This window comes from Pongo abelii, chromosome 16 (genome assembly GCF_028885655.2).
Source record: "Pongo abelii isolate AG06213 chromosome 16, NHGRI_mPonAbe1-v2.0_pri, whole genome shotgun sequence".
NCBI classification, from domain to species: domain Eukaryota; kingdom Metazoa; phylum Chordata; class Mammalia; order Primates; family Hominidae; genus Pongo; species Pongo abelii.
Window position 1 is genome coordinate 22,872,027 of NC_072001.2, and position 27,881 is coordinate 22,899,907.

Here is a 27,881-nt window from a genome sequence, read left to right on the forward strand (position 1 = left end):
CACTTTTTAAAATTTTTTATTTACATAAATTTATGGGGTACAAATACAATTTCATTACCTGCATAGATTGTGTAATAGTCAGGTCAGGGCTTTTAGGATCTCCATCATCCCGATAACATACATTGTACCCATTCAGTGATTTCTTTTTGTTGTTGTTGCTGCTGTGTTTTTTTGAGACAGAGTCTCCCTCTGTGAGTAGGCTGGAGTGCAGGCTCAATCTCGGCTGACTGCAACCTCCACCTCCCGGGTTCAAGCTATTCTCCTGCCTCAGCCTCCTGTGTAGCTGGGATTACAGGTGCCCGCCACCATGCCCAGCTAATTTTTGTACTTTTAATAGAGACGGGGTTTCGCCATGTTGGCCAGGCTGGTCTCAAACTCCTGACCTCAGGTGATCCACCTGCCTCAGCCTCCCGAAGTGCTGGGATTACAGGCGTGGGCCACCGCGCCCAGCCTATTTTTGTTTTTTTAAACAGGTTCTCATTTTGTCACCTAGGATGAAGTACAGTGCTGCAATCATGGCTCACTGCAGTCTCTATCTCCCAGGCTCAAACGATCCTCCCATCTCAGCTTCCTGAGTAGCAGGGACTACAGGTGCATGCCACCATGCCCAGCTAATATTTTGCATTTTTTGTAGAGATGGGGTCTTGCCATGTTACCCAGGCTGGTCTTGAACTCCTGGGCTCAAGTGATCCTCCTGCTTCGGCCTCCCAAAGCGCTAAGATTACAGGTGTGAGCCACCTCACCTGGCAGCCATTAAACTATTTCTCATGATTCACAGTGGTGGATGAACCGCCAGAATTCACATTCACTCTTCTGAATCTCCATTGTTTATTATTCCACTTTCTGTGGAGCCATGTGTATGCATTTTTTAGCACCCACTTGGGAGTGAGAACATGCAATATTTGTCTTTCTGTATCTGGCTTATTTCACTTAAGATAATGACCTCCAGTTCCATGCATGTTGCTACAAAAACATCTCACACGTTAATGTACACACAGATCACCTGGGGGTCTTGCTAAAATACAGACTCTGGTTCAGTAGGTCTGGATTTCTAACAAATGTCCAGGTGATACTGAGCTATTGATCCAGAGGCCACTCTTTTTTATTTTATTTTAATTTTATTAATTTTGAGACAGAGTTTCACTCTTGTTGCCCAGGCTGGAGTGCAGTGGTGCGATCTCGGCTTACTGCAACCTCCACCTCCCGAGTTCAAGTGATTCTCCTGCCTCAACCTCCCAAGTAGCTGGCATTACAGGTGCTCACAACCATGACGGCTAATTTTTGTATTTTTAGTAGAGACAGAGTTTCCCCATGTTAGCCAGGGTGGTCTTGAACTCCTGACATCAGGTGGTCCACCCACCGTGGACTCCCAAAGTGCTGGGATTACAGGCGTGAGCCACCGCGCCCAGCCCCCAATTTTTTTTCATAAAATAAAAATCAAAATGCAAAAATCATTCTTAGTTTAACGTCCTTGCAAAAATAGATGGTCAACCAGATCTGGCCTGTGAGCCACAGGATGCGGACCCTTGTTCTACAATGCCAATTCCAGGAGGGCATGTCTGTCTGTCTGTCTATGTTTCCTGAAGTATCACTTGCGTCTAAAACAGTGCCTGGCGTCTAGTAGCTGCTCAAAAAATATTTGCTGAATGAAAGCGCAATTCCTCTTGTTTAATTCTTACAACTGCTTTACCAAGGGGTTACATATTTGAATATTGTGTTACAGAGGAAGAAATGATGAGAGTAATGTCTCTGGATTTATCGATGGGAAAACAGGCATAGAGATGGCATGTTCCAGCCTGTGCAGCTGGTCTCCTAGAGGAAGCAAAAGCACTGTGATCCTCCTCAGCAGTTCCAGAACCTCCTCCCCAAGAGATCACCCGGTCCCCAGGCGGCTTGAGGCCCCGCACCTGCAGCATGAGGCCCTGCCCCCAACCGGCCTGAGGCCCCATCCCCAGACAGCTTGAGGCCCTACCCCCAGGCGGCTCAGGGCCCTGCCCCTGCAGCCTGAGGCCCCGTCCCCAATGGGCTCGAGTCCTCGTTGGACCAAGCGCCACAGAACTGGGTGCATCCCCAGCACAGCAGGTCCAGGACCCCTCACGCCAGCCACATCTCGGGCCAGGCCTCGCGGAGCTCTCACTGGCAATAAAAAGCAGCAATACATTCTCTCCTATGTTTGTTGGAAGCAGCAAACAGCCCTGCCCAGCCAGCTTGGGCAACCAGGCCTCACTCCACAGGGCGGGGCGCAGGTCAGGGGACACTGGCGAGGATGTTTCCAAAGCTCAGCAGGTCAGGGCCTGGCAGGCAGATCCCCTTCAGGGGCCAGTCTGGTAACATAGACATGTGAAACGGGTGGAGTTGAAACCACAGGCGCCAAATGGCCACTACTGCCACAGGCAGTGACACCTGTCCAGTTTCGGGGCTTTTTAAAGCCCTCTGTGGTGGAGGCAAGGCGTCAGAGAGACCCACGTGGCTGAAAGCTTGTTGGTTTCACAGAGGCCGCCTCCCACTTCATGGTCTTTGCCCATGCCGTCCCCTCGGCCTGGGATGTTCTTCTTGCAAAACCATTCTCAGTTCCTAATCCCTGCGAAAACACTCGGCCAACGAGAGCTGGGCTGTGAGCTGCGTGTGCAGACCCCTGTGGGCCCCATTAGCTAACTCCTTCTCTGACTTCAAGTCTCAGAGAATTCTTCCCCAGCACAGGCACCCTGCACCTCACTTATTACAGGGCAATTTCGCATTTGTTTGCTTACTTGATCAGTATCTGTCTACCCTTCTTTTCCTTTCCCAGGGCTACAGTAACAAATTATCATAAAGCTTAAAACCACAGAATGTATTGTCTCACAGCTGCGGGGAACATAAGTACAAAACAAAGGTGTTGGCAGGGTTGGCTCCTTCTGGAGGTTCGCGGGGAGAATCGGATCCATGCCCGTCTCCTGGTTGATGGTGGCTCCTTGGCTGGTGGCAGCATCACTGCAATCTCTGCTTTTCTCATCACACAGCGCTCTCCCTGTATGCATCTGTGTGCCAGGGTCCCTCTTCGTATAAGAACCCCAGTCCTACCATATATGGGGCCCATCCTAAAACACTATGACTTCATCTTATCCTGACAACATCTGCAAAGACTCCATTTCCAAATAAGGTCATATTTGCAGGTTCCAGGTGGACGTGAATTTTGGGAGGACACTGTGTAACCCAGGAGAGCCCCCGTGTGTGGGGGGCCCACTTACACTGTGCCTGGAAGGTAGGGGCCCCCATTGCTGAAACCCTTCACTCACTTGCCACCAGTCCCCTGGCCTGATCTCTGCTGGGGTGAGAGGGTGACTGTGAACAAGATGGGGAGGAGAGATGGTCCAGGAGTGCACTGGCCAGGGCGGGAGCTGGTGGTGAGGGCACAGTGGGTACTTGATGTCTCAGTCTGTATGGCCTCCTTTCCTTCTCTGCTTGATGACAGGGCCCGGAGTTTCTTCTGAAGTTTTGCTCCTCCCCACCTCCTGGTTGACGGGGTTTGGGTAGAGATGATGCCATTCCTAGGTCTGGAGATGGCCGTGTGTCCCAGGCCTGGCCAATCAAACAATGCTTCTACCTGACACAGTGACCGGTTCAGGACCGAACAGATGACCCAGTCATTGCCAACGGAGTCTCGTTCTGTTGCCCAGGCAGGAGTGCAGTGGCGTGATCTCAGCTCACTGCAATTTCCGCCTGCCAGGTTCAAGTGATTCTTCTGCCTCAGCCTTGCAAGTAGCTGGGATTACAGGCATGTGCCACCATGCCCAGATAATTTTCATGGTTTTTTTTTTTTTTTTTTTTTTTTAGTAGAGACATGGTTTCACTGTGTTGGCCAGGCTGGTCTCGAACTCCTGACCTCAAGTGATCCACCCACCTCAGCCACCCAAACTGCTAGGATTACAAGTGTGAGCCACCAAACCCGGCCTCAACTTGGGCTTCTGATGGAACTTATCCTTAAGTAGCTGAGCCTTTGGCTATAAGCCTCTTGTCCTGGGCAGCCACCTTGCCACTATGAGGAGGCAACAAATGCTTGAGTGTAACCCCTGCAGAGAAAACTGAAACCAACAGCCAGGAGAGGGACTTCTGATGCCACATGTGGGTGCCTTGATCCAGCCATTCCTGAAGCCACACCTATGCTTACACTTTTTGGTTATATGGCCCAGTGAGAACCCTTTTTGCTTAAGCCAGTTTGAGTTGGTTTTCCGTCGGAGATAATAGAGTGAAGTGACATGTAGTGTGAAAGCCACATTGGATCCCAGGACTGTTATGGAAACTGAGGTTTGGTGTGGCTGGGCCACTTTCATTGAGGTCACAGCTCTGACTTGGCAGCAGGCACTGAACTACACAAAGCAGCGTTCCTGTTTAACAGGAGATAAGGAACAATTACAGTGTCAAGAGGTGAGGCCAGTTTGAGCATTTCAGTCCCCAAGCATACCCAGGAGGACTAGACTCAAGAAGAGAAACTTCAGGATGGCTCTAGATGCCGGAGGGTAGGGTTTGGGGAGAGGTGGGGAGATGGAAGTGGATGTGCTGATTTGGATACCATCCCCAAGCCTGAGAAGGAGCCTGGGACTTGGCAGAGTCCCAAGAAAAGACAGGGGGTGTGAGGGCCCTTGGTACTAAGAACAGAGCCAGGCAAGGTGGCTCATGCCTGTAATCCCAGCACTTTGGGAGGCTGAGGCAGAAGAAGCGCTTGAGGCCAGGAGTTTGAGACCAGCCTGGGCAACATAGCAAGACACTGTCTTTACAGAAAATTAAAAATTTAAAAATTTAAAAATTTAAAAACTAGCCAGGTGTGATGGTGCATGCTTGCAGTCCCAGCTACTCAGGAGGCTGAGGTGGGAGGGTGGCTTGTGCCCAGGAGTTTGAGGTTGCAGTGAGTTATGAGGTTGAACCACTGCACTCTGGCCTGAGCAACACAGCCAGACTCTGTCTCTATTAAAAAAAAAATGCTAAGAATAAGGCTCTTTCTGGCTGCTAGGAAGGGCCCCGGTCCCTAAGCTTGGCTCATGAGCAATGGAACTGCCACCTTTGAGGGCTCCTGGAGCTTGGAGTCAGGGCACAGAGCAGGCCCAGTGTGGATTTGAGCCTGGAGGGCCTTTCCACACATACCTGACCCAATATGCTCCTGAGACCTTCTCGCAGCTCTGGAGAGCGACGGCAGGGAGCCCTGGTATTAAATAATTGTGGCTAGGTCCAAGCACGGTGGCTCACACCTGTAATCCTAGCACTTTGGGAGGCTGAGGCAGGTGGATCACTTGAGGCCAGGAGTTCAAGACCAGCCTGGACAACGTGATGAAACTCCATCTCTACTAAAAATACAAAAATTAGGTGTGGTGGTGCACAGCCAGCTACTTGAGAGGCTGAAACAGGAGAATTGCTTGAACCCAGGAGGCAGAGGTTGCAGTGAGCCGAGATCATGCCACTGCACTCCAGCCTGGACACCAGAACAAGACTCCATCTCAAAAATAAATAAATAAGTAAACAAAATAAATGATTGTGGTTCACAACACATTCCATTTAATTTAGAAAAAAATAATGGATTATGGCTTTAAAAAAAACAGAGTCTTGTTCTGTTGCTCAGGCTGGAGTGCAGTAGTGTAATCATAGCTCACCACAGCCTTGAACTTCTGGGCTCAAGCAATCTCCCTGCCTCAGCCTCCCAAGTAGCTGGGACTACAGGTGCACACCAACACACCCTGCCATTTTTTTTTCTTTGGTAGAGATGGGGTCTTGCTATGTTGCCCAGGCTGGTCGGGAACTCTTCAAGCAATCCTCCTGCCTTGGCCTTCCAAAGTACTGGGATTATAGGCATGAGCCACTGCGCCTGGCTAGATCGTAATGTTTTTACAACCCAAGTTTGTGGAGTGAAACTTATGTGTGTGATTAATGCTCAGGGATTCCACCAGGAAGGCTGGGGGCCGCTCCCCTAACAGCCTCTGGAAACCCCACCCCTAGATTGTCCTCAGCTATTCAAGTGCATCTCAACCCCTGCAAAGCACTTAGAGCAATGCCTTGTGTGTAACAAGGTTGCATAAGAGCCTGCTCTTACTGTAGCTGTTTTCATTCCATCTAGCACTTTACAAGCTTCAGGCAAGAAGTCCTAGATTCATAAAACACCAGCTTGTCCTCCTGGGAAGAAAAGGCTTTTAGAGAGCCAAGCTTATGACAGAAAAGAGACATCAACACATTCTCCTCCTAATACTTCTTGATTGATTGATTGATTGATTGAGACAGGGTCTCACTCAGTTGCCCAGGCTGGAGTGCAGTGGTAAGATCACAGCTCCCTGTAGCCTCAACTTCTCAGGTTCAAGCAATCCTCCTGCCTCAGCCTCCTGAGTAGCTGGAACCACAGACACCTACCACAATGCCTGGCTAATTTTAAAATTTCTTGTAGAGATGAGGTCTCGACATGTTGCCCAGGCTGGTCTCAAACTCCTGAGTTCAAGCAGTCTGCCCATCTTAGCCTTCCAAAACGCTGGCACTACAGGTGTGAGCCACAGCACCCAGCCTTCTCCTAATGTTTAAAGAGAAAAATATAAAGATGCATTGGTGAGTCCCAGGACGCTTCCCATCACTAACCTCTCTCTCCTTGGGCCACTGACTTGCTGTCCAAACAGTGCACCATGGTCATGATTCGTGTGCTTTAGCCATATCCAATGGCTACCCAGCTCCTCCTGCAGTCTCGAAGCTAAGGCCTTCCCTTAGGAAGGGAAGGGACCCCTCTTTAGGGGTCCAGATTTTCCCTCCAGCTTCATAGCAAATCCCATGACCCACCCACAAATGAGAGCAAGCCCACCCTCCCCTCCCACCTGGATTCCCCCATCCAGTGTGAGACACCTGTCCACCCAAGTCCCTGCTAGCTTCTGGTTGAGATTGACTCTCCCATTCAGAAAGCGTAAGAGAAGAGGATATTGATGGCTCCCTGCAAACACATGATCACCGTGGAGACAGAGATGGGCATGCCTGGAGAACAATGGGGCTGGAGACCGGGCTGAGGGAGGGGAAGCCATCCCAAAATGAACCCTGGAGTGGGTTGGGACCCTGCACGGATACACTGTGACTGATTGCTTGTGCGCATGCAGCTTCAGCTCCAGGATGACAAGGCCACCAGATGAGGTCTGGAAAGGTGAGTGCTGGGTCCTTGCCATGGGTCACAAAACCCAAATAGTAATGTTTCCTGTGGTGGACACTACCCGAAAGGACCCTCATGTTAGTAAACAGGCAACTCACTATATCTTCTAAGCATATCAAATTCCTAATAGAGAATATAATGGCAGAGTACCATGTTAAGAAAAGCAATCACAGGCCAGGTGCGGTGGCTCACACCTGTAATCCCAACCCTTTGGGAGGCCGAGGTGGGAGAATCACTTGAGGCCAGAAGTTTGAGACCAGCCTGGGCAACATAGCAAGACCCCCATCTCTACAAAAATTTCAAAATTAGCCAGGTGTGATGGTGTGCACCTGTGGTCCCAGCTACTTGGGATGCTGAGGCAGGAGGATAGCTTGAGTCCAGAAGGTTGAAGCTGCAGTAAGCCATGATCGTGCCATGGCACTCTATCCTGGGTGACAGAGCAGGACACTGTCTCAAAAAAAGAAAAGAAAAAGAAAAACATCTAAGTACCAGTTCCGTACGTAACTCTATTGCTAAGCTCAATGGTTATCAAATGCTCATCACAAAGATGCAAGCTGGACACATATCCAGCTCCTGGCTGCTTCATAAATACTCCTGATTTTTTTGTTTGTTTGTTTGAGACAGAGTCATGCTCTGTCACCCAGGCTGGAGTGCAGTGGCACGATCTCGGCTCACCGCAACCTCTGCCTCCTGGGTTCAAGCAATTCTCCTGCCTCAGCCTCCCGAGTGGCTGGGATTGCAGGCGTGAGCCACCATGAATGGCTTATTTTTTATTTTTTTTATTTTTTGGTATAGATGGGGTTTCTCCATGTCAGGCTGGTCTCAAACTCCCAACCTCGGGTGATCCACCCACCTCGGCCTCCCAGGGTGTTGGGATTGCAGGCATGAACCACCGCGCCCGGCCCAATTGATTAATCAGAAAGGAATAGATGGGCCTGGCGTGGCAGCTCACGCTTGTGATCCCAGGACTTTGGATGGCGGAACGCTGGGGATCGCTTGAGCCTAGGAGTTCCAGACAGGCCTGGGCAACATGGTGAAACCCGGTCTCGCTTTTTGTTGTTGTTGTTGTTTTTTTTTTTTGAGGTGGAGTTTCGCTCTTGTTGCCAGGTTGGAGTGCAGTGGCACGGTCTCAGCTCCCCACAGCCTCCACTTTCCGGGTTTGGGTGACTCTCCTGCCTCAGCCTACCAAGTGGCTGAGATTGCAGGCATGAGCCACCATGCCCAGATAATTTTGTATTATTATTATTTTTCTTGGTACTGACGGGGTTTCTCCCTTCGTCAGGGCAGTCTCAAACTCCTGACCTCAGGTTAACCGCCCGCCTCGGCCTCCCCGGGTGCTGGGATTGCAGGCGTGAGCCACCATGCCCAGCTTTTTATTTTTTTTCTTTTTTGGTAGAGACGGGTTTCTCCATGTTGGTCAGGCTGGTCTCAAACTCCCGACCTCAGGTGATCTGCCCGCCTTGGCCTCCCAGGGTGCTGGGGTTGCAGGAGTGAGCCACCGCGCCGGGCCCAATTTATTAATCAGAAAGGAACACATGGGCCTGGTGTGGCGGCTCACCCTTGTGATCCCAGGACTTCAGAAGGTGGAGCGCGACAGATCGCTTGAGCCTAGGATTTCTAGGCTGGCACGGGCAACATGGTGAAACCCAGTCTCTCTCTTTTTTTTTTTTTTTGAGAGGGAGTTTCGCTCTTGTTGGCCAGGCTGGAGTGCAGTGGCAGGGTCTCAGCTCCCCGCAGCCTCAGCCTCCCGGGTTTGGGTGGTTCTCCTGCCTCAGCCTCCCGAGTGGCTGGAATTGCAGGCGTGAGCCACCATGCCCTGCTACATTTGTATTTTGTATTTTTTTTTTTTTTGGTAGAGACGGGTTTCTCCATGTTGGTCAGGCTGGCCTCAATCTGACCTCAAGTTATCTGCCCGCCTCGGCCTCCCGGGGTGCTAGGATCCCAGGCGTGAACAACCACGCTGGGCCCAATTTTTAATCAGACAGGAGTAGATTGGCCTGGCCTCATGGCTCATGCTTGTGATCCCAGGACTTTGGACGGCTGAGCGCGGCGAATCACTTGAGCCTAGGAGATCCAGACCCACCTGGGCAACATGGTGAATCCTGTTTTTTTTTGTTTGTTTTTGTTTTGTTTTTGAGGCGGAGTTTCCCTCTTGTTGCCCAGGCTGGAGTGCAGTGGCGCGATCTTGGCACGCAGGGCCTCCGCCTCCCGGTTTGGGTGATTCTCCTGCGTCAGCCTCCTGAGTGGCTGGGGTTGCAGGCATGAGCCATCATGCCCAGCTACTTTTTTATTTATTTATTTATTTATTTATTTTGGTTGAGATGGGGTTTCTCCATGTTGGTCGGGCTGGTCTCCAGCTCCTCACCTCGGGTGATCCGCCGGCCTCGGCCTGCTGGGGTGCTGCGATTGCAGGCGTGAGTCACTGCGCCTGGCCCGAAACCCAGTCCCTTAATGGAAAAACAAAACAAAAACCACAAAGATTAGCCGGGCCTGGTGGGCCCCGCGGGTAGTCCCAGCCACTCTGAAGGCTGATGTAGGAGGATTGCTTGAGCCGGGGGTGGAGGTGGCAGTGAGGTATGATGGCACTACTGCAGTCCAGACTGGGCAACAGAGCGGGACTCTGTCTCAGGAAAAGGGAAAGGAAAAAAATAATAAAGAAAAAGAAAGTATATAAAATTGCTAAATCCAGGAACAGCTTCACAACTTTTCCAAAAGAAATCTATTATTGACAAAAAAAAAGTTGGTTTGTTACAATATACAAATGGCTAAACTTTATATAGCCATGACCCTCTTGTAGCACTGCTCTAAGCCTTTTCCTGCTCTGAAATAGCTGCTATTGTTACCTCCATTGTAGAGAAAACAGATGCCAGAGGTTGTTGTGGAAGGACACGGAAACTGACTGTGAAATTGACTTGTTGTAAGTTTCTGACTTAAAGGTTCTTCTGCTCCTTACATTGCCACATTTTAGTTAACATACCTCTTAAAACAATGGTCCTTTCTATATTTGGAGGGCATCCTCTTGCAGTTTGAAGTTTTTTCTTACACTAAGCATTTGGTCAGAGCATCTGGTTTTATGTCAGTTTAAGTTTAGACATTGCTCAGTAAGGAATTAAATATGAGCAAACAGTTATCTGATTGAAATAGATAACCAAGAAAAAAAATCACCTATGAGAAAGTCAAGAAAATGTGAACTCTGGATTCGTGGCTATTTTCAGAATATTAATTTTTTGGTATTTAGTGGCATTGTGAATATATTTATTTTTAAAAATGCCTTGTCTTCTACAGATACATATAAGGTAATTAAAAAATGATAAGATGTTTAGGTTTTACTTCAAAATAATTCAGAGGAAGAAGGAATGTACAAAAATGAAGTGGGAATATAAATGAAACAAAACTGGCTGTGGCCAGGTGTGGTGGCTCACGCCTGTAATCCCAGCACTTTGGGAGAATGAGGCAGGTGGTTCACCTGATGTCAGGAGTTCAAGACCAGCCTGGCCAACATGGTGAAACACCATCTCTACTAAAAATACAACAGTTAGCAGGATGTGGTGCCGGGTGCCTGTAATCCCAGCTACTCAGGAGGCTGATGCAGGAGAATCTCTTGAACCTGGGAGGCGGAAGTTGCAGTGAGCCAAGATCATGCCACTGCACTCCAGCCTGGGCAACCACAGCAAAATCCCACCTTTAAAAAAATAAACAAAAAAACAAAAACCAAAAAACTGTCCATGCCATGAATGAAAAATTGTTGATGATGTGTATATGTAGGGCAATTACATTATTTTTCTCAACTTTTTTTAGGTTTGAAACTTTTTATTGAACACATGCACATGTCCCTTGATAACTGGGGCTGCTTCACCATTATTCTTGCAGTAGCCCTTCTGATTTTCACTTCATCTTCATTCTTAGAGATTCTGGATTTTTTTTTTTTTTTTTGGCAAGTTCAAGTATGTCTTTGCAAGGACTATCCAGCATGTCTACCTACTCAACCATATTATCAGAAACAGAAATAGTTTCCAGATTCTTGTCTTGTCCTGTTTAGATTTTTTAAATTCCAAGAACAGTCACCTTCTACCAGACACTCTGATGTTGGAAGACAAAGCATATTGTGTAAGTGACATGATTTCTGGGCTCATATTTAGAACAGAGACACAGCTTTCAACAACCCAAAAATAATTTACTGTGACTCACCAAATTTAGAAAGATGGAGATTATTTAAAAAAGAAAACCTTAATTTACTACATGACCTCTAAGTATCTCGGCTGAAAATTGTAAAGATAGAAAGGTAAATCGAAAGATATAGAGACTATAATCATGCACTTAATGAAATGCTAAATCAAAATATTTTTGGCATAAGTGAAAGAGTTTAATGTTATCACTTTGTTACTGGCACTATAGCTATTTGCAAGTACACATAAACCTACAGTGTTACATATAAACTACCAAAAACTACTTTTTAAGAAATAAGGCAACTTTATTTAAAAATTTATCTTAAGGGAATAATTAAGGATGGCCGTACAAAAGGATGTAGCCACGGCATGAGAATGTTCTCCCTGGCAAATCAATGGAAATTATTAAATGTGCAAAAGGGGACTGTTGGAATGAATTGTAATACCTTCATATGGTCATATATCGTAACCTTTTAAAGTGATATTGAAGAGCTGCATAAATTGACTTAAACCCATCTTTGCAGCACATCACTGAATAGTAGAAATATAGGCCAGCAAAGAACATAAAATTGGTCCAATTTCTACAAAAAAAAGGAGACTAATAGCATGACAGCAGGGAAGGGGGAATATGTCAATGTATGTGTGTATATGTATATATATGCATAGCAAGTATGAACTTGAAAGGATATATTTCAAATTGTTTACACAGATTACCTCGGAGAGGTAAATAACTTTGGTCTTTGGTGTTCTGTATTCCACATATTCTGAATTTTCTTTTCTTATTTAAATAGAGATGGGATCTTAGCCAGGAGCAGTGGCTCACCCCTGTAATCCCAGCACTTTGGGAGGCTGAGGATGGCAGATTGCTTGAGGCAGGTGTTGGAGGCCAATCTGGTCAACACGGCAAAACTCTGTCTCTACTAAAAATACAAAAATTAGCCAGATGCAGTGGCTCGTGCCTGTAACCCCAGGTACTCGGGAGGCTGAGGCAGAAGAATTGCTTGAACCAGGAGGCGGAGGTTGCAGTGAGCCGAGATCACACCACCGCACTCCAGCCTGGGCAACAGACCAAGACTCTGTCAAAAAACAAAACAAAACAAAATGAAACAACAACAAAACAGTAATAAAGAGAAAACCTTATGGACAGGAGCAATGTCTCATGCCTGTAATCCCAGTGCTTTGGGAGGCCAAGACGGGTTAATCACTTGAGGCCAGGAGTTCAAGACTAGCATGGGAAACATAGCAAGACCTTTTCTCTACAAAAAAATTTAAAAATTAGCCAGGCATAGTAGTGCATGCTTATACTCCCAGCTACCTGGGAGGCTGAGGTGGGAGGATCACTTGAGCCTGGGAGTTGGAGGTTGCAGTGAGCTGTGATCACACCACCAGGAAGCCACGACCCTATCCCTGCCTCCTTCCTATGTCCAGTGCTAGCAATAAATAAGTTTCCCAGCCACAAATAATTATTAGAACTTCCTCCCATGTGCCAGTTCCAACCTCCGCTAGGTATGATACAGGGGCAGCCCTACCCTCTGGAATATACAAAATGTTACACAGACACAGTATGTACACTGAGGAAGGGGGGTTACCCTAGCAGCCCGTGCCCTCTCCTGGTCCACAGTTAGTCCCACTGTCCTGCCTCAGCTACCTCTCTGAATAGGAAGACTGGAGGCCCCCAGAGGGAAAAGTTGCGAGTATGGAGGCCACGAGGCCTCCTCCAAACAAACCGACTCCACCAGCCTCTGGCTCTTAAATAACAATCATCATCATCCAGAAATTTAAGGACTCAGCCCTGGTCAAGGTGGCAAAGGGTCAGTTTGTCTTTCCCCATTAGACAGACGTCTTGTCTTGCTACCCTAATTGTAAAGGGGTGACTGGGAAGGGGTGGTAGGGACATGGTGGCAGTGGAGACTCCAGCCCCACTTCTCCAGGCTTTGCTTATAGGGGCCTGCTTTTAATTTTTATTTTTATTTCATGACTTTTTTTTTTTTTTTTTGAGATGGAGTCTCACTCTGTTGCCCAGGCTGGAGTGCAGTGGTGCAATCTTGACTCACTGCAAGCTCCACCTCCCTGGTTCACACCATTCTCCTGCCTCAGCCTCCCATGTTGCTGGAACTACAGGTATCTGCCACCATGTCTGGTTTTTTTTTTTTTTTTTTTTTTGTATTTTTAGTAGAGACGGGGTCTCACCGTGTTAGCCAGGATGATCTCGATCTCCCGACCTCGTGATCCACCCGCCTTGGCCTCCCAGAGTGCTGGGATTACAGGCATGAGCCACCGTTCCCAGCTCCAATGACTTTTTTTTAAATCCCATAACTTCTTTTTCATAACTTTTTTTGGGTAACTTTTCATAAAACTTTTTTCTACTTTTTTGCCACAATTTTTTACATTTTTTATCCTGTAACTTTTTCACCCCATAACTTTTTTTATCCCATAACTTTTTTATTTTGTGTTCTTTTAATAAACCCTTGCATATATTACAATTTTGTAAAAATGAAACAGATTATCTCATGCCAAGCATGCCCAGCATTTGCGCAGTATCAATTCCTTTAATACTATAGTTTTCAAGACATGCAAAATAAAATTTTAAGACAAAAACAGCACTTTGCAACAACTTAATAATTTATTACATTACAGTAGCATCACACCAGCAGCAAATAATGCCATGTTAGGCAAAATTCTTTCAGTATTTCCATTATACATTCTGTTTACAAGAATTTTTAAATTGGAAAAATTAATTCCAAGAACACTTGGCAAATAAAGCTTTGGACTGGAACTGGCATTTCTTTCTCTACTTTTCCTTCCCACCATTTCTTTCTTTTAAACTACAGTATTCATATTTTAAATGTTTTATTTCAGAACATTAAGAGAGCAGTTACATTTTTTAATAGTTGTACTATTTTAAAATGACTCTTTAAGATAAAGATTTAGAGAAACTATATTATGGATAGGGTTGATTTACATTTTCAAATTTTCTATAAATCAGCTTTTGTTTAGAGCTGATTTTTGTTCATTTCTGGAAAACCTATCAGATTTAATCCAATACTTTAAAAATATTATATTTGCAATCTTTAAATAGGTGTTTTGATTCTTCCTACAGAAATTCAAATTTATTCAGTTGAACTCACATTTTAAAATTCTATGTTTCTGATGAACTCTAACCTTCCAATGTTGCCTTCTAAGCAAATTGAAAGCTGCCTTATACTGAATGAGGAAGAGCACAAATTCTCGGCTGAATCAGGTGTCACAAAAGACTGCATGCACTTTGAAGAAAGACTTAAGTAATTGGCCTATGATTTCCATTCTTTTTAGCTTTTTCTTAAACATATGACAAATACCTCCACAAAGAGTGCTATTTCAGTTAATATAGTAAATTTATTTTCCAGACTGGCATTTAGCTTCAATGTGCCAATGTGTGATTTAATCCATAGGCACCTGATGAACACGTTATTGTCAGATTGGTTACAGATGCTAAACCCTATCCGAAGGTCATTCTTAGTCATTGATATTTGTCAGGGTAAAAGTGAAGTGATTTCAATGATAAAATTACCTTTGAAATAATTTATCAATGTATTAGATAAACCCAGTTTCAGAATGATAAAGAAAAAAAATTAGACCAAATAATGTGGCTAATTAACAGTGGTCCGATTTCTAGCCCAAGGGTTTAAAATGGACTTGTCTTTAAACTGAACTCAAAGAATGCAAAAGCGGCAAGTTCAGAAAATAAAAGGCAAGAACAGGACTTTAAGTCCTGTCATGAGGATGCCAAATGCTAAAAATGGAGATGGTCTAGTAACTAGAAATCCCCACCCCAGGGAGCACACATACATATCTCCCTACATCCTAATAATGTCATGTGTTTTGGAACACAGACATTAGAACTTCATGAAGTTTGAACTGTTGAGTCTTTCCCAAGCATCATCAAGTTATGATTTAGGCAATGTATGACTGAAATTCATTCATTCATCATGCATAGGCACAATCACATAAATACTGCACAAAATATGTCCCCAACTGAAACTGAGAGTTACAAAAACATATTTCACTCTTCGTAGTTTGTGAGGAAATATAACTGTGTGATTGTATAGACACATTTCCTAATACACTGACATTCACAAACAGTAGATTGCACTGCAGTTTGTAAACATTTTAAGTTGCATAAACTTCTCTTTGATTTTCAAAGATAGTATAATACTGTTTACTACAACTCTTTTTTGTTTCAACTAAGTACTCTCACGTATATTAGTTTATAATAATGTTCATTATTAATTTTTTTTTTTTTTTTTTTTTTTTTTGAGACGGAGTCTGGCTCTGTAGCCCAGGCTGGAGTGCAGTGGCGCGATCTCGGCTCACTGCAAGCTCCGCCTCCTGAGTTCACGCCATTCTCCTGCCTCAGCCTCCCGAGTAGCTGGGACTACAGGCGCCCGCCACTACGCCGGGCTAATTTTTTGTATTTTTAGTAGAGACAGGGTTTCACCGTGTTAGCCAGGATGGTCTTGATCTCCTGACCTCATGATCCACCTGCCTCGGCCTCCCAAAGTGCTGGGATTACAGGCGTGAGCCACCGCACCCGGCCTCATTATTAATTTTTAAAGTGTTTTCCACTCGAGGAAAAGAAGTAAATTCCTATGTCAGAGTAACCAACGTGGTTGAAGAATAGGTATTAGCTAGAGACGTCTAGATGGTAAAATCAGTCTTCAAGCCTCAGAGAAGCTCCATGAACAGGGGAATGCCAGGTGTCACACAGCTTTCCTTCACTCTAATTCATTCTTGACCAGAGTCTGTATGCCTGTTCCAGGGACAGTTGAACTCTTAAAGGATTTCTTATGATCTTTACTAAATACATTAAGAAGAATGCCAACCAGCACCCTTTTGTGTACTGGGACAGGAAGTCATGCGATTAAAACAGGGAACATGAACTCTGACTTCAAAATGTATTGTAGATACAAATGCTCTAAGCTAGGAAAGGTTTTCCACATCCACCGTCAACGATGGGAACCTTTCATTCCTCAGAAATAATCCCTTTTTAGGTGATCGAAAAAGAGTACAACTGCTGCAGCTCATGATGTAATATCTTCATGAGCCCAGAGCACATACAAATCCTAAGGAAACTACCATAGTACAGCACTAATTCCTGGCACCAGAACAAATGAAACACACTCTATCCTGCACATACCTGCCAGAGAAGGCCACTTTCATCTTCTGTGAGATTTAAAAAGCTCCCCCAAAATGTTATTACTCCCATCACCAATACACAGAAAATGAAGGAAAGGCTGTTTCCAGTTCTCGGCCTTTAGACAACTCTAAATGTCAGTACTCATGGTGGCATATTACAAAGTATTAAACAGTGCACACTTGGGGGCAAACCACATATTGAGCTAATGAAGAGCTCACTGTGATTAAGATGAGATCAAACAATAGCAGAACGTAAGCAAATTTTATCTGAATTCTGTAATGAATATACATGCGGCAATAACATTAAAAACACATGGCAGCCTATTCCAAACCAGCGAGAATAGTTTCTTGCAAATACTGGGTCTTTGTGTGTTTGAACTCCCACCACATAAGGGCAAACTCAATATGCATGCTAATGACCTACAATTATGAAATTGAAAAAGAAAATTGCTAAAGGATGCCAGAGTGAACATCAGTGAAAGCCACAGAGTCCAACTCTCTTTTAACTATTTACAAAGAAACTTAAACTATAAATTAGAAACACAAATAATCATGAGTGGCTGTAACATTCAAATGAAGTAAATGAATTGTGTAGGAGATTAACCAATAACTTTGTTTCTTTTTAAAAAATTTCTTGAGCAGCTCTTGGATGACAGTGATATTTATCTCCTTCTTGGCAGCCAAGCCCAGCAAAAGAATGGCACACAGTGGTTCCTGCCCAAGCCTGGGTGCTCCTGGTGGTCCTGCATGATTGGCTGTGCAGTAGGGTTGTCATGGGGAGAACCCACCCTGGCCTCTCCTTGCACAGACTCCACACTGTCAGTGAAGCTCACCTCACAAAGATCTTTGGAGAGAGGGAGGTGGGGATCTGAGCACAGTGCGAGACCCCCTGCTCCTGCCTGCCCACCTCGCCTGAGGGCTCTACTCACCACCATGCTTGTGGGCAGCTCCAAGCTCCTGGGGGGCTGGGATTCCTGGACCGGGCTCATGAGCAGGGTTCTGGGCAGCGGCCAGGAATTTGCTGTACCCCTTTTTGTAGTCTCCACCAGCCGCATCACCATCTCCTGCAGCTCCAGGAGCTTCACCTGGAGGGAGGGGTGCTCAGCTGTCATGCCGATGCCTGCACCCACCCTCACCCCCACCCCCACCCCCACAGAGATGTTGCACACTCTACCTTCATCTCCTCCCTGTCCAGGGCCAGCCTGATGATGTCCTCCTCCAGGTGCCGCATCTTTGGCACTGCCCCCTGGCTCTGTGATAAGGTGATGAACTTTCCTGTGGGGGGACAGGGCTCAGATGCTGGGGCCCCTCCAACAGCCCTGCAGCTCCCCGTGCCATGCTGTGGCCTCCCACTCACGGATGGCATCTGTCTCTGCAGTACTGGATGAATCCAAGTTCTTCCTCCACCAGCTCACTCAGGTCTGCCTTCTCCTCCAGGTGGTCCATAAAGCCGCTCTGGAGCCAAAATAATGGGGTCACATCTCGGCAGCGACCTGCCCTCAGGTGGCATTTTCAAATCATGGAGAAGCTGGAGGTGAGTCCTGGCATGGGCCAGCTTCTCCATGACTTCCTGCAGGGCCCGCTGGGTCTCCCCACTCACAGACTCGCCCCCAGTCTGTGGGGGCTGGGACCACTGCCTCTGGCTCCTTCTGGGCCGAGGCCACTGGGTGAGCCAGGCTCTGGCAGCACACCCTCTGCTCTTTCACCTGCTCTCATAACCATGCCTGCCTCTCCTGGGCACTGGCTCCAGCAGACTTGAAAAACGCCACCTGAGGGTAAGATGTGACCATTCTTGCAGGGGCATACACAGAACAAATGGGACAGGCAGGTGGAGCACAGCCCCTTCCCTTGGGGCCTCAGAGAGTGAACGTGTTGGTCACAGGTGAAATGGTGTCTGACCACTGGCTCCCGGAAGGGGTGAGGGTCCAGAGAAATCAGAAGGCAGGGAAACTAAGAGCATAAAGGGGTCTTGGAGGGACCACAGAGGAAGGTGGCAAAATGGGTTCAGGTGGAGTCAGGCTCACCATGGCCTCCCTGCTCTCCAGGTCCTGTGGGATGCTCGGAATGGGCTGAGGTGCCTCTTCCTCCTCACTGTCCAGATGTCCTCCTCCATATCCTGAGGGAGTTGGCCAGAGTGGTCCTCAGACAACCCAACAAGGGAGGTACGGTGGGCCCACCTCTGCCTCCACCCTCACTGTGTAACCCTGAGCCAGCCCCTCCCCAGGGAGGAATGAGCTGCTGTTCTTTATTTTTACTTTTAAGAACCAAGATCTTGCTATACTGCCCAGGCACATTCCCACTACTGGTCGGTGCGGGAGTTCTGACCTGCTCCCTTTCTGACCTCAGCCAGTTCAGCCATCCTTAGGCGACTTGGTGGCCCCCCCGCTCCCAGGAGGTCACCATATTGATGCTGAACTTAGTGCAGGCACCCGGTCGGTATAATTAGCAGCTGTTCTAAAGGTCTCTTCCAACTCCTCAATCCTATGCTGCTAACAGTCCCCCCTTCCTCCTGGGGCTCTCTCTCTTCCTCTGAGTGGTCTCCCGTACCTTCCCCAGGGAGAGCCATGAGGCTCAGCTGGGTTGTTAGCTGCTGGTTCTGCTGGCTGGCAGCTTCCAGGTGCTCCTAAGGGGCCAGGAAAGAGTGAGAAGGGACGGAGTTTGCCAGGTCATCCCCCTCACGGCCCTGTCCTCCACAGCTCCCTCCCCTGGGTCTCCTGCAACTTTTGGCGGGTCATCTTGGCCACCACAGTGCCCCAAGCTTCCTGCCGCTGCAGCTGGTTGATTAGCTGGGTCTGCCGCAGTCACTGTCTGTGCAGCACCTCCTTCTCAGAGGTCAGCTGCTGATAGGCGGCCACCTGCTGCTGATAGGTGGCCACGTACTGCTGCAGGTGACCCAGGTAATGGTCTGGCTGCCACTGCAGACTCTGAGCCTCTTGGCTCTTCAGCTCCCAGGAAGACCCTGGGCATGAGGGCACGTGGTGGCTGGCTTCTAGATTCTGGGCCCATTAATAGGGTAGTGAGGGCACTGTGGGTCTCTGTCACCTGCCCAGGCCCCTGGCCCCTTACTTCAGGCCTAAGTGACTGCCTTGCTTTCCTAGAACCCCATGCTTCCTTCCCCAGCCTCAAATCTCATACCCTCTTCTCACCATTTCAACTGTAGACCACAGACTGGTAGAAAAGTAGTGGGAGCCAACCACCATCTGCTAAGTGTGCTACAGGCCTAACGCTTTCCATGTATTATCTCATTTAATCCTCAGCACCTCTGTAAGGAAAATGCTAACTTCCTTTTGAAGTTAAAGAAACAGAGACTTAGAGATGTGAAGTATTTGAATGGTGACCAGTGGAACTGAGGCTGGAATCCAGTTTTAATCTAAGGAGACTTTTTGTTTTGTTTTGAGACAGAGTGTCACTCTGTGGCCCGGGCTGGAGTACAGTGGTGCAATCCCAGCTCACTGCAACCTCCGCCTCCTGGGCTCAAGCAATTCTCATGCCTCAGCCTCCTGAGTTGGTGGGATTACAGGCATGCGCCACCATGCCCCACTAATTTTTCTTTTTTTTTTTTTTGTAATTTTAGTAGAGATGAGGTTTTACCATGTTGGCCAGGCTGATGTCAAACCCGCAACCTCAAGTGATTCCCCTGCCTCAGCCTCCCAAAGTGCTGGCACTATAGGCATGAGCCACTGCACCTGGCATAAGGAGCCTGTTATACCACTCTGTCTTCCCCTGTGATTGGGGGGCTCCATGCCTCTAGCTGGGATGATGATGTCCAGACCTGGGAGGAGCCCAGGGCTACCCACCTGTAAAAGTCAGAGGGCAGGAAGCAAGAAACAGACACAGGACTGCCCTGGAGGGTGCTGGGGTCACCTGCCCCCAGGCTGGAGCTGCCTCTGGCCTGGCACCTCCCCTCCCCAGAGGCTGCTGCCTGCCTCCCAGACCTTCTTGGATGAGGTGGAGGTTACCGTCTCCTTCACCTTGCCTAGCTTCTCCTGCAGCTCCTTTACTTGCTGCTCCAACTGTAGTACACTCTTTTTCTCCTTGTTCTGGATAGAGAGAAGCAATCAGCAGCCACCCACTGCAGCTGGAGACCCCAGAACTTGGTGTCTGCCTCCCATGGCACCGGGAAGGGTGGAGGCAGGTTAGAAAAATCATCCCCTCTCTCCCACAGCCACCAGAGCAGGGCTCTTGCTCACAGGTGCCTTTAGAATTAACATTTCATGTGAGGGCTACACTGCCCCATTTTACAGGTGGGGAAACAAATGCCTGGAGGGCTAGGGAGGAAGACAGGCTCCCCAGCTGGGGCAATGCACCAGCTCTTGAAGCTGCTCTGTGGCTCAGCCAGCTGCTGAAGCCTCTCCTCCTGCTCCTGAAGCTTCTCCTCTTGCTCCTGAAGCTTCTCCTCCTGATCCCGAAACCTCTCCTTTTGCCCCTCATTCAGGAGACTTATGCACTGATGGTTCTCCACCTGGGCCTGGAGTTCTCCTGCCACTCTCTCTAGTTCCTTCCTCAGGTGCTGCAGCTCCACCTCAGAGGGCACTGCTGGGGGCTCTGGGGGCAGGGGTTCAGCTGAGAAAGGAAGCAGACAATAAGGGCCTGTGGATTCTCAAAAAATAAAAAATAAATAAATAAAGGAAAAACCCTCCTCTTGGTCCACAGATCCTCTCAGGCTCCCCAAACTTGGCCTCGCTGCTAATGATTCCTCGCACCCTGATGGTAGCCAATTTTCCAAACCACTTTCAGATGGAGAGCACTGTGGGTGGCTGGCAATGGGCCCTCTTTGCTGATGGGGACACTGAGGCTCATTGAGATGACAAGACTTGCTGTCTCCTGGCACAGACCTCTTTCCCTCTGCCTCAAAGCCCTTCCATCCACCCACCTCCCTGGGGCATTCGAAGCCACCCTCACAGCCCTCTGATGCCAGTCCTTCTCCCAGGTCATGCCAGCCCCATCGTACCCATATGGTTTTTGAGTTTGGACAAGCTCCTCTCCAGCTTCTCTACCCGATGCTTATCATGCTTCTTCTCCTTCTTCAATGTGCAAACCTGCCCAAAACACAGGGGGAAAGGGCCCTGGAGAGAGGGGCTGGAGGCTGGACAGGCTACCATCTGCCTCTCTGCCTCCACCTCCACAAAGCCCAGACCCAGGACCACCTCTGGCTGTACTATTCCCATTTTACAGATGCCCAGAAAGATCCAGTGACCTATCTAAGGTGGGGGTGCTGAAGGGTCAGATCTCACCTCCTGTGACATTTTTCTCATCCTCTGCTGCCACCGGGCCCTCTCTCCTTTTATATGTTGAGCATATTCATCCCTTTCTAGCTGGACTTGTTTAAGCAACTCCTTCAACTGCAAGAATGGTCACAGAAGTTAGGAAGGGCTGTCAATGGTCCTCACCTGCTCCTGGCCACCTGGGGTCATCTTCCTTCTACATCCCTCCCTCTGAAAACCTCACCTGTGTCAGCTGCACTTTCAGCGGTGCCTGCTCCCGGACGGACTGCTCTAACTTCCACTCCATATGTGCTTTACTGCGGCTGGAGAACTGGATGGTGAAGAGTGAGAAGTTTCAATCTGGGGAGCCCGGGCCATTCCACACTGTGCCCCTGAAAAGGGCCAGGGCTAGGCCCAATATACAAGTCAGTCAGTAAAGATCAAGGCATTTCCAAGCCTGTGGTTTAGTTTTTGAAGAACTCAGTAAAGTTGGAAGGGACAGGGAAAGAGATGGAATTTATAGCTGGCTAACAGAGGCCCAGAGACATCAGATAATATTGCTATTGTTATTACTGTTATTATTACCACTGTTTGAACCTTTGTGGAATGCTTCACCATGTACCATGCTAACAATCCCATTTAATCCTCACAACCACCATAGGAGACAGTTACTATGATTACCTCTATTGTATAGATGAAAAAACATGGAGTATTTGAGGTTAAGTGCTTGCCTAAGATCACTTAGGCAGAGCCGGGATTTAAACACTCAGTTCTATCCAATTCTCTAAGCCCATTTTTCTTGCTGGGGGTGGGGGCACAGATAGGAAGGGGAAAATTAATCTTTTGTTCACTTTTTGAAAGGATGATACATTCACATAATCCAAAACTCAGAAGGTACAGAAGGGCAGTATCTCCTAGCCACCCTGTTGCTCTCTTCTGAGTTTTTATGAACCCCTGCAAACATGTTTTATGTATATTATCATAATATGTACACACACATACACACACACACATGTTTCCTCTCTCTACAGAAATGGTAACATACTAAATGTACTCTTCTGTGCCTTCACAGTACAAGTACCCAATACCCCACCTAGGACTTGGCCAAGACCACAGCCAGGTAAGGGCAGGGCAGGCACTTGGCCTCCAAGCTCTGTGTCCAGTGCTCACTCCCCAGAGTGCCCCCCAGCTCACCCACAGCAGATGACTCAGCCCCAGGCTGCCGCTAACAACCATACAAAAAAGCAGCGAGAAATGGCCATGCTGCCTTCTGGGCAGGACACTCCATCCTGCAGCAGGGACCTTTAGGCTCACTCTTCCATCTGTGAAGCCAGGCTCCCAGGGGATGGGGCAGGTGGTTGGACTCACCCTGTCCACCTTCTTCTTCTGTGTGGCGGTGACAGCAGAGAGAGCCCGCTCTAACTCTCCTTTATGCTGCAATGAATGTTGCAGGTGGACGGCCAGATCCTTGGACTCTTCTGTAATAAGAGAGTTGAGATGGGGCCCAAAGGACTCCCCCTGAAGACCCGTCAAAGTCCCAGGTTGAAAGATGACAGGGTGCCCAGATTCCCACCTTCAAAGTATCTCAGAGAACGTTTCATGTGGTACAGGTCCATATTTAGTTTCCCTTTCTGTATGTCCAATCTCTGGATTTGAAACTTTGGGAGAAAAGCCAAGCAAGTGCTGAAAGAGAGGGAAAGAAACATTCTCCAGAGGACAGGAGGAAACTTCACACCCTCCACTCACCTCTAGCTCCCTTTCGGCTTTCTGTTTCTCATTGTTTGCTTTCTTTTCCTGTAGGAAGAGGAAGACAGAGCTCTTACCAGGCAGAAGCAGAGATGGCACAGCAACAGACATGCCCCAGAATGCCACCACTGCCCCAGGACAGGCCCACCCATGAGACCAGGTTATCAGGGATCCTGTGGGGGTGGGGTGGAATCTGGGGGTGAGCCTTCTTCCCCAGGCTGGAAGTGAGTGAGACGAGATTCGGGGCCTCTACATCTGAGTGTTCCCCAGCAGTCATGTCGTGAACAAACAAAGAAATCATGTTACTTCTTCCAGCTGATGTTCCACTTGTTTCTTCTGTTGTTTCTGTGGGGAGAGTCACATTAAGTTGACGGAGGGTGGCCCCCTCAACTCTATTCCCCAGACCAGGAAGCGGTAGGCAGGGGCCAGGAATGGATTTTAAAGGCAAAGTTCTCAGACCCAGTGGGAACTCGAACTGGTAAACTCTCCTCAAGCTCCCAAGGACAGAGGATTTGGGTCTTTGTTGGCTTTTCTCCACAGCCACAGAACTCAAGGTCTGAATCTGGAATCTCTTGAGAGGACAGTAACATAAACCTCTAGAGATGGAGTTTGAGAAAGGCCCCCCCTTATGCCAACTTGTGATTTAGAAAAGTGCGTTCATTCAATAAATATTTACTGAGCATGTACGGGCCAGGTACAGTTCTTCACAGCAGATTTAGGGTGGAAAAGGACAGACAGGAGCCCTTGGCCCTGAGGTTTCCATTCTAGGAGGCCTTTAAATGTCAGACACTCAGAGCTAACAGAGATCTTTGCTACTCACTACCTCCTCTGGAAACAAGAGCCCAAAAAGGAGAGGTGGCTTGTCAAGAATCAAAGAGCAAATTAGGGACTGAGTCATGGGCAGAAATACAGGGCCCCTGACAACCAGTCAGGCTAGCACTTCCCCGAGAGGCAACAAGCCCAGGGCATGTGTAGCAAGGACTCGAACAGGGGTGTCTGGAGAGGAAAGTGTTGGCAAAGAGGGCAGCAAAAAAGAACCATGCTGCATGCTCTGGGGTCCCTCCAGGTGAGGCCTGGGCACCCCAGCTCCCTATTTGCTCTTGGCACCAGGGGCCCCATCCCCTTTCTTCAGGGCCCCAAGGGGAAACTGGAGCCCAGGATTGGCAGCATGGAATCAGGGGACCCCACTGGACTCTTACCAAAGCTTTGATGGTGTTCTTCAGTTGACTGATTTTTACGGACCTTGAGTCCAGGACTACTGCTAGTTCTTGGCACGGGCTCTGAGGTGCATGCAGAGAGGAGAAGGTGGAGGAGGAGTGGGTGGAGGGGTACAGAGAACAATCATTAGGGCTGGGGTGTGTGGTGTGTGGGCTGTCTCAGCTGGCAGAGGGGCACCCAGTCCCCTCTGTGGGCAGAGGTTGGAGGGCTGGCCTGCAGGGTCACTGCACCTCTGCCCAGAGCCTCTTACCTCCAGATCCTTCAGGGTAGCAGATGATGTAGGGCCTTCCCCGTGGATATCTGTTGCTGACTACCAGAGATGAGAGTGCACATGGAGATGTTCTGTCCCCCTCAGTATCTAAGCCCTCTGACTTCTTTTCTTCCCCATCAACTGGCACAATTTTCTTTTCTGCCTGTCTTGGACCCTTTGTCCCATAACTCCTTTGTGCCAACTTCTCTCATGGTTCTTATCTCCCCACCACAGCACCCTGGGGCCCTTTCAGTGATTCCTGATGGCAAGTGACTGTTCTCATTGTCCTGGCTTCCCCTTGAGACTGGGGATGAGGAAAATCAAACAGCAATGACCATATCCTGGGTGACCTGGGTGTTTACAGCAGGTCATGTACTAGGGATTAACATAAAAACAACAATAATAAATCTCATTTAAACTTCACAAATGGAAGTGAAACAATACCACCTCTATTATACAGATGTGAAAAGAGAGGCCCAATGAGGTCAAGCAACTTGCCCTAAATCATATCCCTACCAGACAAAGACATAGGATTCAAACCTAGAATTCTTCACTGGTACCCAACAGTCCATCCACAATCTTAACAATTACCCTCTTCTGCCCCTTGGTTCCCCTGTCCCCAGGAACCTGGTCAGCCAAGACTCACATCTCCAGGTGAGTGGCAACCACCAGAAGTGGCCGTCTCAGGGATGCTGCCATTTGTTTTCCTGTTCCTCTTGGCTCCTGCTGGAACACCAGGGCTGTTTCTCTGCCAATATTCTTTTAACTGTCAGAAAGAAGAGCAGTAATACTCATGAGAACTATCAGCCCTTACAGCCACATCCTCCTTTACAGTTTTTATAAAATACTCTTATACACCATCTGATTTAATGATACCAACAACTATACAAGGTGTTGTCACAATCATTTAGTGACTCAGAGAGATTGATATAATGGCTGGAAAAAAAAAGAAGAAAAGAAAAAGGTGACACAGGAACTCTGAAACTCAGTCTTCTGACTCCAAACTCTGGGGTTTTGCCAAGAATCAGCAGCTGCCAGGGACCAAAACCAGAGGCAGAGGTAGAAAAGTAAACATTAAGTAGGCAGGAACTGTATGCCATGTTGTTCAGAGTCATACATCCTCACACGTCTGTTAGTGTGAAGAAGCACACCAGTACCTCTCAAACTTTTATATCAACGTGTCCTCCTGGCAGAAGGCAGCCTTTCTGTTAAATCTGGGAATTTATCAGAAAGGGGACAACCCAAGCGCCATTTCAGAGAGAAGTCTGGTATACCCTTAGAAACCTATGTGACTGTCATCCCTAAGTACATTAATGTTTTTTCTCTTGATCTCAAGAGAATCAAGGGAAACTGATGCTTCAGAAAGATGTCCCATATTTATCCTGTGGCACTCAAAGTACCCCAGGTTTACATAATATAAGGAAGATTCAAGCTGTCAAGTTCAGTTTCCCAAGATCTATTCCACAGAAGATGAGGAAATCTCACTTCACAGACCACTGACTGAAGGGCAGTCTGGTCCCAGAACCATGGAGAATTAGAATATGAGGTGGAGAACTCAGAAAAAAATGTTAAAATCTCTCTGGAAAGTAGAAGCCTGGGAGAAAACCAAGACAAACCAAACCCATTCTCCAATTGGCATCCAGAGATACTGTCAATGTTTTGAGCTCACAGGGGAAGTGTAGGCCTTTCCCACTGTCAATGTCTATGTTAAGGGAGTGAGGCAGCCTGAAACCTCTTGCTCCTAGGTCCCAGTCTCCATTCCCCTTCCAGCTGGAAATTTGTGCTGTGACCAGAGGAACTAGAAATGGGGTGACAATGCTTAGGGGACTGGGTTGTAAGATCAAAGGCCAGTCTTGCAGTAATGACAGTTACTAGGCGGACTGTGACATCACTACATTCCACTCCTCCTGGTGAGGGGGAGGGGCCACATCAGCATGATGTCCGAGTCACCGCTCCATGATAGGGGAGGGAAAAACAGAGATGGGACCCAGGTCCTTGGAGACGTGAGTGCACACAGCCCAGGGAGGTCCACCTTGAGGCAGCAGGAGGGGAGGGCAGAGTCTGCAGCAGGGAGCCCCAGGAGTCACCAACCCAAAGTCACCCAGGGATGACTGGTGAGGGTGGGGCCTGGGGCTGTGAGACCCATGTCCTTGGAGATGTGAGCCCAAAGAGCCCAGGGAGGTCAAGCTTGTGGCGGCAGGAGATGAGGGCACAGTAAAGGAGCGGGGAGCCCCAGGATTCACCTGCCCAAAGTCACCCTGGGGTGATTGGTGAGGGTAGAGACTGGGCTGCTTGCTGAAGGGGTGGGGCTGACTGACAAAACTTTGGTGGGGGTAGCCCAGAGGCACCCGGGTGGGGGTCCCAGTCTGGTGTGCCTCAGAAGTGGTATGGACTCTGGCAGCAGTCTTGTCATTGGAGGGGATCTGTGGCTGGGTTGGGGGGCCGTGACCTGGTGGGTTTTTACCTTTTTCTTGGCTGCTGCCAATTTGCTCTGTCGAGTTTCTTCTGCCATCGCAGGGTGGGGAGGGAGGCGGGGTTGGGGCCACATCAGCAAAATCCCAGGGAGCACTGATCAACACCTCCAGTCACCTACCAGGTAGCTGTGCGACTGAGCCAGAGGAGGCGTAACCAGGGCTCCAGTAGAATGCAGAATAGGGGTGTGGCCTTAATGCTCCAAGCTCATTGGTCAATGAGAAAGATGAAAGGGAAAGGGGGCGTGGCCAGGTATCATGTGTCCAGAGGGACCTGTGGCCCACAAGGAAAGCTGCCCATGCAACTGCTGTTCCCACCCACTCTAAGAGAGGGGAGAGGCCGCCCACTCTGGGAGAGGGGCAGGGCTGGCTTTTGCTTTAAAATCTTTTAAAAAATATATGTGTGTATACTTTATATACATGTATATATGTATGTCATAGTGCTATAACAAAACCCCTGAGACTGGGTAACTTACACAGAGCAGAAGTTTATTTTCTCAGTTCTGGAGG

General features: G+C 48.1%; 1 protein-coding gene across 28 annotated transcripts; it reads right to left on the minus strand.

Moving 5' to 3' along the window:
• LOC129050314 (putative golgin subfamily A member 8G) lies at positions 1 to 27,533 on the minus strand. 28 transcript variants are annotated; one of them, XM_054532219.2, is made up of 23 exons: positions 27,365 to 27,533; positions 25,547 to 25,666; positions 24,901 to 24,960; positions 24,632 to 24,712; positions 23,739 to 23,777; positions 23,433 to 23,480; positions 23,260 to 23,344; positions 23,055 to 23,164; positions 21,931 to 22,017; positions 21,717 to 21,824; positions 21,434 to 21,521; positions 20,945 to 21,045; positions 20,418 to 20,522; positions 20,169 to 20,279; positions 19,030 to 19,105; positions 18,507 to 18,598; positions 17,840 to 17,937; positions 17,657 to 17,757; positions 17,412 to 17,567; positions 9,507 to 9,588; positions 7,471 to 7,592; positions 6,370 to 6,523; positions 1 to 4,364 (listed from the first exon to the last, which is right to left on the minus strand). In XM_054532219.2, exons 1-23 carry the CDS (start codon positions 27,446 to 27,448, stop codon positions 4,316 to 4,318), a joined length of 2,157 nt encoding a protein of 718 aa, XP_054388194.1. In that variant the 5' UTR covers positions 27,449 to 27,533; the 3' UTR covers positions 1 to 4,315. The 28 variants fall into 28 exon arrangements, 21 of the variants coding, with proteins under 21 accessions (XP_054388194.1, XP_054388195.1, XP_054388193.1 ...); XM_054532220.2 differs by having other exon boundaries at positions 20,454 to 20,522; positions 21,434 to 21,548; XM_054532218.2 differs by having other exon boundaries at positions 21,434 to 21,548.
• Positions 27,534 to 27,881: the final 348 nt, after the last annotated feature.

Coding starts and splice junctions, on each gene's coding strand:
- LOC129050314 (XM_054532218.2), bottom strand. CDS start 27,448: ATGTGGCCCCAACCCCGCCTCCCTCCCCACCCTGCGATGGCAGAAGAA. Junction 21,549..21,716: donor TGAGAAAAATGTCACAGGAG/GTGAGATCTGAC, acceptor CCCTCTCTCCAG/GGCCCTTTCCCCCTGTGTTT. Junction 17,568..17,656: donor TGGACAGGGAGGAGATGAAG/GTAGAGTGTGCA, acceptor CCCTCCCTCCAG/GTGAAGCTCCTGGAGCTGCA.